The sequence below is a fragment of the Austrofundulus limnaeus genome, unplaced genomic scaffold (genome assembly GCF_001266775.1).
Source record: "Austrofundulus limnaeus strain Quisiro unplaced genomic scaffold, Austrofundulus_limnaeus-1.0 Scaffold683, whole genome shotgun sequence".
Classification (NCBI taxonomy): domain Eukaryota; kingdom Metazoa; phylum Chordata; class Actinopteri; order Cyprinodontiformes; family Rivulidae; genus Austrofundulus; species Austrofundulus limnaeus.
The window spans coordinates 175,512-189,934 of NW_013953085.1; the positions used below are offsets into that span (position 1 = coordinate 175,512).

Here is a 14,423-nt window from a genome sequence, read left to right on the forward strand (position 1 = left end):
ATCACTGACTGTTGGTACTTGACGCTGGACTTCAGGCATTTTAGCATTTCCTTCTCCACAGTCTTCCTCCAGACTCTGGCGCTTTGATTTCCAGATGCCATGCAAAATTTGCTTTCATCTGAAAAAAGTACTTTGGACCACTGAGCAACAGTCCAGTGCTGCTTCTCTGTAGCCCAGGTCAGGCGCATCTGCTGCTGTTTCTGGTTCAAAAGTGGCTTGATCTGGGGAATGCGGCACCTGTAGCCCATTTCCTGCACACGCCTGTGCACGGTGGCTCTGGAAGTTTGTACTCCAGACTCAGTCCACTGCTTTTGCAGGTCCCCCAAGGTCTGGAATCAGCCCTTCTCCACAATCTTCCTCAGGGTCCTGTCACCTCTTCTCGTTGTGCAGTGTTTTCTGCCACACTTTTTCCTTCCCACAGACTTCCMACTGAGGTGCCTTGATACAGCACTCTGGGAACAGCCTRTTYGTTCAGAAATGTCTTTGTGTCTTACCCTCTTGCTTGAGGGTGTCAGTGATGGCCTTCTGGACAGCAGTCAGGTCAGAAGTCTTATCCATGATATTGGTTTTGGTAATGAACCAGGCTGAGACCTTTTAAAAACCTCAGGAATCTTTTGCAGGTGTTTAGAGTTAATTCATTGATTCAGATGATTAGGTTAATAAGTTATTTAGAGAACCTTTTCATGATATGCTAATTTTTTGAGATTGGGRTTTTTGAATTTTCTTTACTTTTTTGCCAAAATCATCCATTTTAAAACAATAAAAGGCTTGAACTACTTCAGTTGGTGTGCAATGAATCTAAAATATATGAATGTTTAATGTTTATCAGTTCATTATAGAAAATAGTGAACTTCATCCCAATATGCTATTTTTTTGAGAAGGACCTGTATATTAATTGGAGTATCAATACCTGTATCCACATCGGTTCTGGGTATCAGGGTACTTGGTACGAGTACTTGTATAAATGCTGGTATCTATATTTATACCACTGGAAGAGACTGTCAGTGTTGCTGGTTACTGTTATCTCAACACAGCTTATGCTATGTTCTTAATGCATGCAAGTTATTTTTCCGCATTTAGTGAGACGCTTAATCAACACTGATTGTAAATTACTTAAAGGTCCCCTGAAGTACCAACAGGTAATGTTTTTGGTATTCCAGGATATTTTTGAGACTGCATGGCATATGATGTCTCAGAAAAACTTCCAGAAGGTGTCTGTGGTTGGTTCTGCACAGGATATGAAATCAGATTCAGTGCAGACGGACTGTAACGGTACTTCAAACAGAGGTAGTGTCTTTATTTCTATCACCAGTTCTTTTTTTATTATGCGTGTCTCTACAGTTATAAACTATTTGTTTATTCCCTTTCAGGCCTTTTACAATGGGCAAAGAAAGCACCCACCCCAGACCAGCTTGATGACCTGGATGATGTGGATCTTTACACAGCAAATGAACCAAAAAGCCTGACAGATCAAGTCTCTGATTGGAAATCTGTTAAATCTTCTCAGTCCTCAGCTGATCAGAATGCTACAAATGGGACAGGTCTTTGGACTGATGAAATGGGCCTCAGTAGTGACTTGGAAGAAGAGGCCCAACTTTCTTTAGCTATCCAATATTCTATGGAGTCAAGCAACTGTCTCCTGAAAGATGACGAGGAACAGCTTAAAGAAGCCTTGGAGTTGTCTAAGCAACTGATCCAAGATGAACGCACCTCCAGTATTACTGACAAGTCTCCCTTGTTAGAGCAACAGAAAAAGAAAAAAAAAGGTATTTCTTTAGAGGACTCGATAAAGGCAGCCAACATCGTTGAATTAAGTGTGTTTGCCGGTTATAGCTGTGACCTGATTCGGGTGGACATTGCCTTTGGTAAGAAAGTGAGCCAGAGACAGGTGGAGGAGAAACTGGAGCATCGAAACATAAGGCAAATGTCTGAATACCACCATAAATGTTTGGACATGATCAAACGGAAACATGCAGTTGAGATTCAGATTCAGGGAACCATCGTTGCCATTTCTGGTTTCAAAGACTACGTGACCAGTGCAATGTGTGACATGAAGCTGCTGGTAGAGAAAATTTCTAATTCTGTGTCCAATAAGGAAATCCTTAAGACTGTTCATTGGGTACGACATGACCCGTCCTCCTCCGACACAGTTCCTTATTCTGATGACGCGTCAGTATTCATTGAGAATGCTTGGAGATTGAAGCTTAAGAAGGTTGATATCTTGCTTGACAATCAACCCCACATTATCAGCTTTGACAAGATGCAAGAATATAACATGGCTTCAGGGAAGTCTGTGAAAATCTCCAGGAAGTTGAATGAATTAGGAGACGTGACACAGGATGTACCAGGTAAGTGGAAATTTGTACAGCTTTTGGACAGTTTATGGAGCCATGAGACTGACAGACTGTGGCAAAAGTCAACAATGTAATTAAATACAACTTTGGTTTGGGTAAGAAAACTCTACAATTAACAGAAAACAAGTTAACAAAGATAGCCTGCCTCCGCCCCCCTTTTTTTTGCTATAAAATCATTTTCAATGCATCATTGTTAATTTTGTATAATTTTGTAAAAATGCAAACTGTTGAAAATCATGGCTTTAGCTGTGCTTAGTAGGAAATACCTCAAAAATGGTTCTGAAGTTTTAAAGATGGCAATGATACATATTTTTCAGGCACAAAGTTCAATTGTATACCACAATCAAGTAACTGTGCTACCTTCAGTTGTTACGAAAAAGCTGTATATATTAAAAATAAATTTGGCTTTGCATCATAGCCTATCTAAATGTCTAGAAATTGACCTTTCTTTAAGAATCTCCTACCGTTATGGCCACTCCCACTTCATGCTTTCAAACAATGCTTTTAGTGGAGGGGTGCTCTACACGGGGGAGTTCAGCTGCAGACTGAGCTTCCAGGAGGAGCTTTGTGTAAATAGGTGGTGCTTTGTACCAGCAACCTTTTAGGCAGCTCTACATGGCTACCACAGGAGATTTAAGGGTTTCTTAAACATGCATGAATGAGTTAAAGCCACACTCTGGGTATAGCTTTTGTTGAGGAAATGACGTTTTAAAATGATAAAAAGTGAAAAAAAAAGTGTATTTTTCGTAATGCCTCGTTTTAAGAGCTTGTTGAGGGCCATTGGGTCTAGGGATAAGTATTTTAATCAGAAACACCCTTTCAGCTCACTGTTAATATTTAAACATTGTTTGAATATTTTGGTAATCTCTAATTCTATGTCAAACAAGAAAATCCCCCACTCCCCTCTCACATGTTTTATATTTCTATTTCTATTAGGATTTTTGTAGCTTAACCCTGCTTGTAAGCAAAACCTAAACTGAATTCACATGTTACACATTTTACACATCTAACTCAGAAATAATTAGGACCAAGCTTTGGACCCCATTAGATATTTTGATCCTGATGAATATACCAGAAAATGTCTCTCTCATGGTGCTTGCACAGAAGTTTCTTGGTGCAGAACAACATATCCATTACATGTGAAGAAGCTTAAAATATATATTTACAAATTAAATTATTTTAAATAGGTTGTAGACAAAATATTGCACACGGCTAATATAGACTTATGAACTTGTATGTGTTTAGACAGTGTGTGGCTATAAAAAGTGCATGTATGTGTTGAAGTCTAAGATGACTCCCTTTGTCTTATGTTCAGAACAAAAATGTTAACTGGACTACATGGTATTGATCTCAAGACTTCATCCCTGTAGGCAGTCTCATCTCCTCCCAAGGTCAATCCCACCACAGTAGTGTCATTTACAAACTTCATTATGGTGTTACTTTGGTAACACCTCCTGAACAGAGCTACAGTCATAGGTTTATAGGCGGTGAAGAAAGGGACTCGGCACACACCCTTGTGGAGAACTGGTGCTGAGTGCGCTGTTGTTGGGCAAAATCATACTGTGTTAAATTTATCATCAGTAAAACTGTCACCAGTTAACATTTGCCACTTGTCAATATTGTCCAACCCTAGACAGCTGTGGGACAAGTTTCACCATCTGGGGTCGGTTGTTGAGGAACTCTTATACCCACTGGCAGGTGGATGGAGGGAGACCTAGGTCGGTCAATTTACTGATTAGGATGTCTGTTAAGGATAGTACTGGAAGCTGAGCTGCATTCACATATGAGGGGAGAGGGGGCTCGAGCATCCTGATGTAGCTCTCACAATGTTCATGTTGGCTCTGCACAGTGCAGAGGGTTGTGGCTATGGCATCCTTTGTTGATTGGTTTGCCCTGTAAGTGAACTGATGTGGATTGAAGGTGGAGGGAAGGCAGGATTTGACATGGTAAATGATAATTAACTTGAGGGCCACAGTACAAATGTCATTGAGAAAAGCAGTGGATGATTTTTTATTGTATTTTTGGGGTGTGGGGTGGACCAGATTAATAGTGGTTGTTTTTAGATGGGTTGGCTCAGTGGTCTACAGCAGAGAGCAGTTGAACGGAGTTTTGAAGACCTGGCCCAGTTACCCCGCACAGGCCTTTAATACTTTCCTGGGAATTCCCTCTGATCCAGTGGCTTTCCTGGGATTCACACTGCTCATCACTTGCCTCATATCACACTCCTGCACTGTCCATAGGGTGGGGGTGTCAGTGATAGGTTGGGCTGTGGTTAGGGTTAGACTAGTTGAGGCCTCAAAGTGAGCAAAGAATCTGTTTAGCTCCTCTACCAATGGGGCACATGAGTCACTAGTTGTACTGAATCTATCTGAAATTTGTGATCTGCTGGATACCATGCCAGTGTTGTTTACTGAGAGGCGAGCCTCTATTTTGCTCGTCTTCGCTGCTTCGATCCCTCTGCTCATGTCAGTTTTAGCCGTGCTGTATTGAGTTTTGTCCCCCGACCCTTGAGCAGCTGCTAGACCTGGTCAGTTATCCACTGCTTCTGGTAGGGGAATTTCCAGATGGTTTTCTATGGTGACATTAACACAGAAGGTTTAGAAGAGCCACAGTGTGTACAGCCAGGTCCTGATGTTCAAAGACATCCCAGTCTGTGTGGGAGAAACAGTCCTGGAGCTGCGTGTGTTTCTGCTGGGCAGGTGGTTGTAATCTTTTTCAGGGGTGTAAATCACCAGCTATATCACGATACGATATATCGATTTGTTTGGATGACAATACAATGTTTCTCAATATTACAAAGTGTGTCATGACACAATTTTGATTCAAATGACAAGTCTGCGATCAATTTGATGCATATTATTATTATTATTATTATTATTATTATTATTATTATTATTATTATATGCTCATCTAACACATGATTGTGTTAGATGAGCATATGATTGAGCATATGATACCAATATAGATCAGTGTTTTCCTTTTGCCTCGATGTATTTGAATCATTGATTTAATTGATATTATCGATGTGAATCAATATTGTTAACCCCCTAATCTTTATGTGATGGCCTGATCCTTCTGTAGGTGTGTAAGCTGGGGTGATGTCCTGAAACGAACACGTTTGACAAAAATGCAGTAATTTATGCTTTTTAAACTTTATTTTTTACTTCTCCCACTGTTTGTTGTTTGTGTTACATTTTTGACTGGTGTTGCTCACCATTTGTCAGTTTTGAGGCTCCATATACTTGATGATCATTTGTGTTACTGATTTAAAAAACATACTAACTAAACCATTCAACTACAGAAGAAGAATACTCACTGCTGGCAAACTTGCCTGAAGTATCTAAAGTCAGTGAGGACTCTGATGAATTTCAGGATGTGGTGAAAAATTTCTATGGCACCATACAGGAGTATCACAGCAAAATAAGAATCATACAGGTACAAAAAGAGACAAATCATAACATGTTATAACGATGATGCATTAGGCTCACTCAGAATTAAAATGAGAAGGAAGATTTTTTTGGCTTTGTTTTTGAAGCTTCGACATTAAGGTCAAAATGTTGAAAAAAAAGTTGTGACAGAATTTGCGGAATAAAGGTAAAATTGGGAAAAAAGGAATTTATTCGGGGATTAAATGAAGCGTCATTGCAGAACAGAGGTAAAAAAGTAAAACGGTAGCTAAAATCAGCAAAACTGAAGATAAAACTACCCAAGCAGATTCTGAAATCTCAAGGAGACAAAAAGTGAGCAAATATGCTGAAGTAGATTGCAGAGATCCAGGTTTTTGAAAGAAACAAAGAAATCTCATCGAAATTTTGTAAATAGCTAAATAGTTCAAATGTGTAAAAGTTACAAATACTGTAAACCGTAGCACAACATTGCCAATCAAGCAGAATATTTTGATAGTTGAATGGTTGTGACAGCAGTTTACAGAGGGAGCCATAAAGAGGCAAACAATCGCATGAATATTGAATTAGCCACACAGTTATGAATGATATTTGTATAAACCGATGATGATTTGAGACGTCTGAGACTCTTAATGTGAAGGATTGAAGGAGGTTCGGTGCGTTCCACTGGCGTGATTGATGACGTAATAAAGACAGCGCATCAAACTAGCTCAAGAAAATGACTTGGCTGCAATAATGGTGAAAAAAAAAACAGGATGAAGAGGACGAAGTGGTTCACTTCCTTGAACTTGGTTCGGAATCACTTCCCACATTTTTCTCAACATTTTGACTTTAATCTCAACTTTACCACTTTTTTTTCTCAAATCTTTGAAACCAAAACCATTTGAGTGGCCTAATCCATCGTCATGTGATATTGTGGTTCTGTGATGACACTGAATGTTCTTCCCAGGTGGAGAAACTCATGAATCGACTGCTGTACAATCAGTACAAGCTGAAGAAAGCGAGCATAATTCAACAATCCACACACCCAACAATTGAACGAACTCTGTACCACGGCACCAGTGAGGCGAGCGTTAAAGAGATTTGTGTTCATGGATTCAACAGGAGCTTCTGTGGAAAAAACGGTACACTCAAATGTGTCTTTTCTTGTTTATCTTGCACTCAGGTTGTCATCTTAAATATGTTTCTAATCTAAACGTATGTTTCCCCACACAGCCACTGTCTACGGTCAGGGAGTGTATTTTGCCGTCAACTCTGCTCTGTCTGTCCAGGATCAGTATTCACCCCCAAACACAGACGGATACAAGTTCATTTTTGTGTCAAAGGTTCTAACAGGAGACTTCACTAAAGGCTGCCATTCAATGAAAACGGCACCGCTGAAGGAGACGGGCGATATTCCCCTCAGATACGACAGCGTGACTGATGACATAACCAGCCCAGCGATGTTCGTCATCTTCAACGACACACAAGCTTTTCCAGAGTATCTCATCACATGTCAACGAATCCACCGCTGAGTAAAATGGTTTCATTCAGAGAAAGGACTTATGTTCTTAGTGTCTAATATGATTTAGAACGTGCTTTTACAAGTTAAAGGGCTCCATTTTTCAGTGCACAGTTTGATCAAAAACAAGCTTTATCAAATTCTTTAATGCGTCTTTAGTTTTATTTGTACAGTGGAAGAAAAATCCCATTTTTGTGAAAATGTCCTTTTTAGTGTCATGTCTTATTGTGGGGTCTTTATAATACTTGGCATTTAATTTGACAACTTTAATAATCAGTTTACTACTTCCTGATGATCCTGGCCTATTTCATTAATAGGTAACTAGCTTAAAGGGACAGTTTTGCCTTTTGGTGACATTGCCAAACATTTATCATGATAGATGATGTATTATACTTAATCAGCACCATATTGCACCACAAGCGTGGAGGCTAAGCTAACTAAAACAATACTTAAATAGAAAATTAAAATAAACCTTGACAATAAACACAAAGACCCCAAATTTTAAATTAAAGAATCAGTTTATATATATGTTTACAAAACTTGTTGTGTCATAGTCTCTTTAAAGCAAGCAAACTTTTTTCTTGCCTCTTTGGTTGGTTTAAGAGTATAGGTTGAATCAAACCACAAAAATTCAGAAATTGCTATAAAAATGGGTTAACAGCAAAAATATTTAGTTCTAGGTTATATTTTCATGTCTTTGTCCTGCTGGGAGTTTTGTCACCTTCAGTGCTTTGAGTGTTTTTGTCTTGAGGTTAATATGAGTGAACAAAGCTAAAAGACTGGAATTTATTTACAGTTGTACAGAAGCTGGCTACATGCTGTTATTGGTGGGCTTTTTTTTACAGCTCTGAGTTAAATATCTTATCTTATGATAAATAAGGTAGTTTTAAATTGGCGAAAACAAAACTTATTGTGAAAAACTCAGCTTCATCGTTAGCACGACTGTCAGGACTCTTGACAGATGATCTGTAACAAATGTTGATCGTTGTTTCCTGATGTGACGTTTTTAACTTGAATCATTTGCCAACTTGACTCCCGACTTTCAATGATGTGTCTCTTTTTATTTTTGTGTGTTTTTCAAAATTAGTAATCGTAAGACATTAAGTTTTGAGTTGAAGTACATATTTTAATCTGTTATTAGGAGAAAACAAGCTCTCTTTAAATGACATTAGGGAAATGTATTTCTAAGCATGTCCTTTATTGTGTTGCATATAATTCAGATAATACAAACTTTATTTAATAAAGCCAAGCTTCACCCTAAAGCCCATCAAGGTGATGATAATGAAAATGTTGGTGTCTTGTTCCAAATGCTAAAATTTGACAAAGATGCGACTTAATCAGGATTATATTTTCTTTTACACTTTGAATCAGTACATCTGTTATGTTGCTACTTTAAAAGTTTTTGCATTAATCACTGTGCACTTTGATTGAACTTGTACTTTTTTTTAAATAAAACTTAAATATTTTGTGTTGAGCTTTTTGATTTTTAACTTTACAATTTTACTTGAGCACTAATACTAACACTATACTATTAAATAACGGTACTTGGCAAATTTTAGAAGTGTTCTCACAAGTCTGAGTTTCCTTCATTCTGTATAGTTTATGTATCATGACTTTAAAATTCTGCTTTTAAGCATTTTTATAAATAAGAGTAAAGATTTGGGGCACACTTTAAACCTAATTTTTTTAAAAGAAAGTGTAAAATAAATGTCAATATACAATTGTGGAAAATATCCAGTGATTTTGAAGGTTTAAAGACCATCCATTCATCCATTATCTATACGGCTTCTCAGTTCACAAGCAAGCTAAAAGACTGCCTGTATATTATTATTTTATTATATCTCCCCTGTTTTGTCATTCATAATTAAAGGGGACATTTACACACCTAGCAATGAAAAAAATAAAAATAAAGGCCTGGGATGGCCCTGTTATTGTTTAAGCTTTCATAATGAAATCTATAGTTTTTTAATAACAAAAGTAATGTGATAAACCAACAGCATATTTCATACTGTATATCACTTACAATACTACATTTGGGTAAAACCAGGTCAAAAGTGTAGTTTCATGCCACAGTGTACTTGCAGTTGACTAAACTGATTTGAGCATTTTTTTTTGTGTAAAAAAACTAGAAAAGGTCAGCTTGCCTGCGCTATGGATCTGCACATGCGCAGAACCGCTGCGGGCAGCGACTGCGCATGCGCGGCAGTGTTAGCACACTAAGCTAACTGCGAGTTTATCCGGCGCTGGCTAACAACCTTTGAGCCAGTATAACTCAAAATATGACTCCTTGAAAGTGAACTGGAAGGTATACAATAAATCGAATAACTGACAACGTATCGGACATAGGTATGCTCACATGTATAATTGACTAAAACCTCAGTTTATTGCTTTGCTGCTATGTTAGCTTTGGCATGTTGCTAGCGTTTGCGAGCGGTTTTCATACATGATTCGTTACCCTAAAGCTAACAGTTAGCTGTTTACCTTTTTTAGAGCCACATTTTGGCTTTGTGAACATGAGCAAAACTGGTATTAAAAAAGACTAATGGAAAATTTTAAGCCAGCTCCTGTTTTTTTTTTTAAATTCATTTTCTCAGTAAATCCTTGCATGTAAGTCTAGCCTGGATGTTAACACATCCGTAAATCATGCTATAAAGATTAGTGGCTACAGCATTCATTAAAAACTTAATTTAAGTTGAACATTGTTTCTCACCTATTCTAGTTTAATTTCCCGGACGACTTTAGGTTAAAAAAAAAACCGTGGTTTTGACATGTTGCTGTCTCCTGTCAGATGCTGAGGACAGACGTCCAGGATGTATGCTGTGTACAGACAAGCCCACACCCCCACTGCTGTGGAGTTTTCTGTCTACTGCAACTTTATATCCAGCAAGGAGAAAAATCTAGTCGTTGCCGGAACGTCTCAACTCTACGTTTACAGGATCGTCCATGATGTGGAGGTAGGTTCTGCGCGTTCACGTTGTGGATCCTGGCTCCGAAAGATATGTGTAACATTTGTGTTTTTCTTTCAGACTACGTCAAAGACTGAAAAGTCATCCGGTACGTCAATAAAACCTAACTCATTTATTTTATTATTAAGAAAATAATGTGTGTTTGCTGAGACTTGACTGTCCTGTTGCAGATGCCAAAACTCGTAAAGAGAAGCTGGAGCAGGTGGCGTCCTTTTCTCTCTTTGGCAATGTGATGTCAATGGCCAGTGTGCAGCTTATAGGAGCCAACAGAGATGCACTACTTTTAAGTTTCAAGGATGCCAAGGTATCGCTTTGTGTTACAGGCACTGCTTTAACAAACGAGTTGATTTCACTGATCTGTGTGTGTGTTTGCTCTCTCACCAGCTGTCTGTAGTTGAGTATGATCCTGGGACACACGACCTCAAGACCTTGTCTCTGCATTACTTTGAGGAGCCAGAGCTCAGAGTACGTAGTGGAGGAAAAGAAAATGCTGAGACCCGAATTAGATGTTGTTTAGCTAATACTTGTTTTGTGTTTTGTTTTAGGATGGCTTTGTGCAAAATGTCCACATTCCGATTGTCCGTGTCGATCCAGAGAACCGCTGTGCTGTGATGCTTGTTTATGGCACTAAGCTTGTGGTGCTGCCATTCCGAAAGGACACGCTGACTGATGAGCAGGAAAGCGGAGTGGGAGAAGGGTACGAACATGTCCCTGTTTCCCTCCTCTGTCCGGTTACTGTTAAATTTTTTTTTTACTGACGCAGAATCTCATTTGCAGACCTAAATCCAGCTTCCTACCCAGTTACATCATCGATGTTCGTGAGTTGGATGAGAAGCTGTTGAACATCATCGACATGAAGTTCCTTCATGGTTACTACGAGCCCACGTTGCTCATTTTGTTTGAGCCCAACCAGACGTGGCCTGGGTGAGTTCCTGTCATCTGGTGCAGTGACATGTTGATGTTCTGAACAGATTTTCAGATAGATTTGACAGGTTTTACCTCCTTGCGGCGTATGTTTTGTTTTTAGTCGCGTGGCTGTTCGTCAGGACACCTGCAGCATCGTCGCCATCTCCCTCAACATCATGCAGAAGGTTCATCCTGTCATCTGGTCCCTCAGTAATCTGCCTTTCGACTGCACACAGGTCATGCCTGTCCCCAAACCCATCGGTGAGCTCAAACAATCTTACCAGCGTGGTCGCATAACTCCCTGCTGTGTGTCGGATTTAAATTTACACTGCACAAGGTTGCACAAGTTTGTCTTTGTTGTGTTGTCTTACAAACTGGAATTTAGGTAGATTTGTATTTTATATGTATACATGGATAAGTTGTATGAATAAAACTCCAGATTATTGATGTAAATTGAGTGCTAAAGGTTTCAAATAATCCTAAAAATAACTGGAAAGTGATGTGTGCATTTGTGTTTATTTTAAATAGGTCTTAATTTTCTAACTCCCATGTAACGCAAGGTTCAATACAATGCACCTGCGATCAATCCTCTTATTGATTAGAATGGTTTCATATTTGCTGCAAAGCTCAGAGCGGAGCACAGCGGAGATGCATGTAGTGTAAATTGAGCGTTGGCCTCATGCAAGAACATGTTCATATTCTTATCCTAAATTTCTCTTACTTTTGTTCGTACAAAGGGTTCGTACGAACATGTCACGTCAGATTCAACAAACTCTTCTATCTTCAGGAAAAGTGCGTAAATGAGCAGCGTAAATTCCACCTGTTCGTATCCAGCTGCTCGTGCACGCGAGAGGAGATTAGCATAATTCCTACCCCAAAAACACCATATAAGGCTATGTTTCCTGCCTCAGATACAAGGAAGTGTTCATTCATGAAAATAACAGCGAAAACTAAAAAGAAAAACTTTATGAGTTCAGAGATTGAAGTCCGTCTGTCAGAGATCCAGAAAAGAAAATCTGTCATTTTTAGCAGGTCAGCTGTGGAATAAAAAGAGCTGCTAAAAGTATAAATAACTGTGTTAAATCATTTTCATTTATTCAGAAGACACAGCGCTGCGCACCGTACACCCCACTCCCAGCGCAGTCTCAAGTAGTCTCAGTTGTGGTTCTGAAATAAGCATTTTAAAATTATTTCAAAATATGTCTGACACTTTAAAGAAAATCCAGGAGTCGCTGGAGGGATTGTGTATCCCCTCTGGCCTGGGAACGACTCAGAGTCCCCTAGGACATGGAGGGTGTTGCCGGGAAGAGCGGGGTCTCTCTGCTGACCCCGCACCCGATCCCGGATAAGCCGGCCAGACGGACAATTTATATAGTTAGTCTAAATTATTACATTTAAAATTATAACTCTAATTCAAGCAGAATATCCTACTGTCAACATAATTATGGAGTGTAATTTATTTTAAACTCAAAATATCTTCAAACTAACAAAATATAAAGTTATTAGTGAAGAAAACCCGTCTGGATAACAGCAGACTGACTGCTGGTAAAATATACGACAGGTCTGGACCACTCGTGAATTTTGTTCGTATCTGAAAAAATCTTAGAATTCGAAAACATTGGTGAATGCCACAAATTCTCCTAAATCACTCGTACGCACAACTTAAGAACAAATCTGTGCGTACGAACGGTTCTTGCATGAGGCCCGTTGATCCTAAACACAACTGAAGCAACACTCAAATGGTTTAAGGGGAACCAGTTAAAGGTCCTGTGAACTCATCCAACTTGAAGGAGCTGCAGCAGTTTGGTCAGTTAATTATTAGATCCATTAATTGTAATCCAATTGAAATTATTTTAAAACTTCAGCTTCTAGGTCACTAAAATGCAAAAATAACCCCCCAAAAGTGCAAAACACTAAACGTGAATGTGTTTTCTGATCACTTGTGTGTTTCAGGTGGCGTGGTGGTGTTTGCTGTGAACTCCCTGCTGTATCTGAACCAAAGTGTTCCACCGTACGGAGTTTCTCTAAACTCAATGACAAACGGGACCACGTCCTTCCCTCTGCGTAAGTGCTGTCGTGTAACGATAATTTCACGTGACGAGGCCTTCCCTCGGGTGTTTTTGTGATGACGTGTTCTGGCTTTGCAGGTGTCCAGGATGAGGTGAAGATCACACTGGATTGTTGTCAGTCTGACTTCATTGCTTATGATAAGATGGTCATCTCACTGAAAGGAGGAGAAATGTGAGTTGTCCTAACCTGCGTTATGAACCTTGTGGTTTTTAACGGTTCCTCACTGGCTGTGGTTGCTTTGCAGTTACGTCTTGACCCTCATAACTGATGGCATGAGGAGCGTGAGGGCTTTTCACTTTGACAAAGCTGCAGCCAGCGTCCTTACTACCTGCGTAAGTTCAGATTTAACTGAGCAACAAGCTGATGATGCAAATATTTCTACCTTTAAGGTTTAATAGATGTAGGCTTTGAAAAAAAAAAACAATTTGTTTATTAGAAATTGTTGCACTTGTTTGTTGTGAGAACGCTCTAACAAGTTGACAATTTACCATTCAAGGTTTGTTTTTTTTGCAAATGTTCCAACTTTAATGGACTTGTGGTTTAAGTGCCAGAGGAACTCCTCACATTGTGTTTTCCTGTCTCTCAGATGGTGACCATGGAGCCTGGCTTCCTGTTCCTTGGTTCCCGCCTCGGGAACTCTCTGCTCCTGAAGTACACAGAGAAACTGCAGGAGACTTCGACCGAGGAGAGCAAAGAAAAGCAGGAAAAAGAGGAGTCCGACAAGCAGGCAAGTTTGTGCCGTGAATGCAGTCTGAACTTAGTCATGAAAAACAAAGTTCACACTTATTCAGTTTGTTTTTCAGGATGTAATAAAATTTTTTAGTCTTTACCAGATTCTGAACTCATTCAAATCTAACCCCAAATGTACAAAAACACATGATTTTATCGTTCATGTCATTTTTTAACTGCTGATTATATTGTATGTTTCAGCAGCTAAAACTAAGTAATGTTTTTTTTTTTTACTTCATCAGTCTAAATCATGGTTGTGGAGGATTTTAGGCCCACTCTTTCTTTCCAGTTTTGCTTCAGATCATGGAGGTTTGCAGTTTCTGCTCAGCTCTAAGGTCTCACTGCAGCATTTCAGTCAGGTTGAGGTTCTGGGGTCTCATTTATAAAGAATTGCGTGGAAACCATACTAAAAGTGAACGTACGGCCAAAAGGCAGAAATGGCGTACGCCAAAAAAAATTCAGATTTATAAAATGTGCGTACGCATGTTTCTGC

The 14,423-nt window shown here is 39.2% G+C and overlaps 2 protein-coding genes across 2 annotated transcripts in view; both read left to right on the forward strand.

The window, feature by feature from the left end:
* The window catches only part of parp10 (poly(ADP-ribose) polymerase family member 10), a 19,455-nt gene extending 10,726 nt beyond the window's left edge, over positions 1-8,729 (forward strand). The window contains exons 7-11 of the mRNA XM_014027788.1: positions 1,161-1,287; positions 1,371-2,348; positions 5,656-5,789; positions 6,708-6,882; positions 6,974-8,729. Coding sequence (XP_013883242.1) covers positions 1,161-1,287; positions 1,371-2,348; positions 5,656-5,789; positions 6,708-6,882; positions 6,974-7,272 — 1,713 coding nt within the window. The 3' untranslated portion in view covers positions 7,273-8,729. The remainder of the gene's footprint in view (positions 1-1,160; positions 1,288-1,370; positions 2,349-5,655; positions 5,790-6,707; positions 6,883-6,973) is intronic.
* A 713-nt stretch (positions 8,730-9,442) lies between these two features.
* cpsf1 (cleavage and polyadenylation specific factor 1) overlaps positions 9,443-14,423 on the forward strand; it is a gene marked incomplete at its 3' end in the record, with an annotated part of 26,844 nt that continues 21,863 nt past the window's right edge. Inside the window, 12 exon segments of the mRNA XM_014027789.1 lie at positions 9,443-9,605; positions 10,048-10,213; positions 10,286-10,313; positions 10,396-10,529; positions 10,610-10,690; positions 10,771-10,922; positions 11,003-11,149; positions 11,253-11,392; positions 13,085-13,195; positions 13,279-13,372; positions 13,446-13,533; positions 13,788-13,928. Of these exon segments, the coding sequence (XP_013883243.1) occupies positions 10,070-10,213; positions 10,286-10,313; positions 10,396-10,529; positions 10,610-10,690; positions 10,771-10,922; positions 11,003-11,149; positions 11,253-11,392; positions 13,085-13,195; positions 13,279-13,372; positions 13,446-13,533; positions 13,788-13,928 (1,260 nt within the window).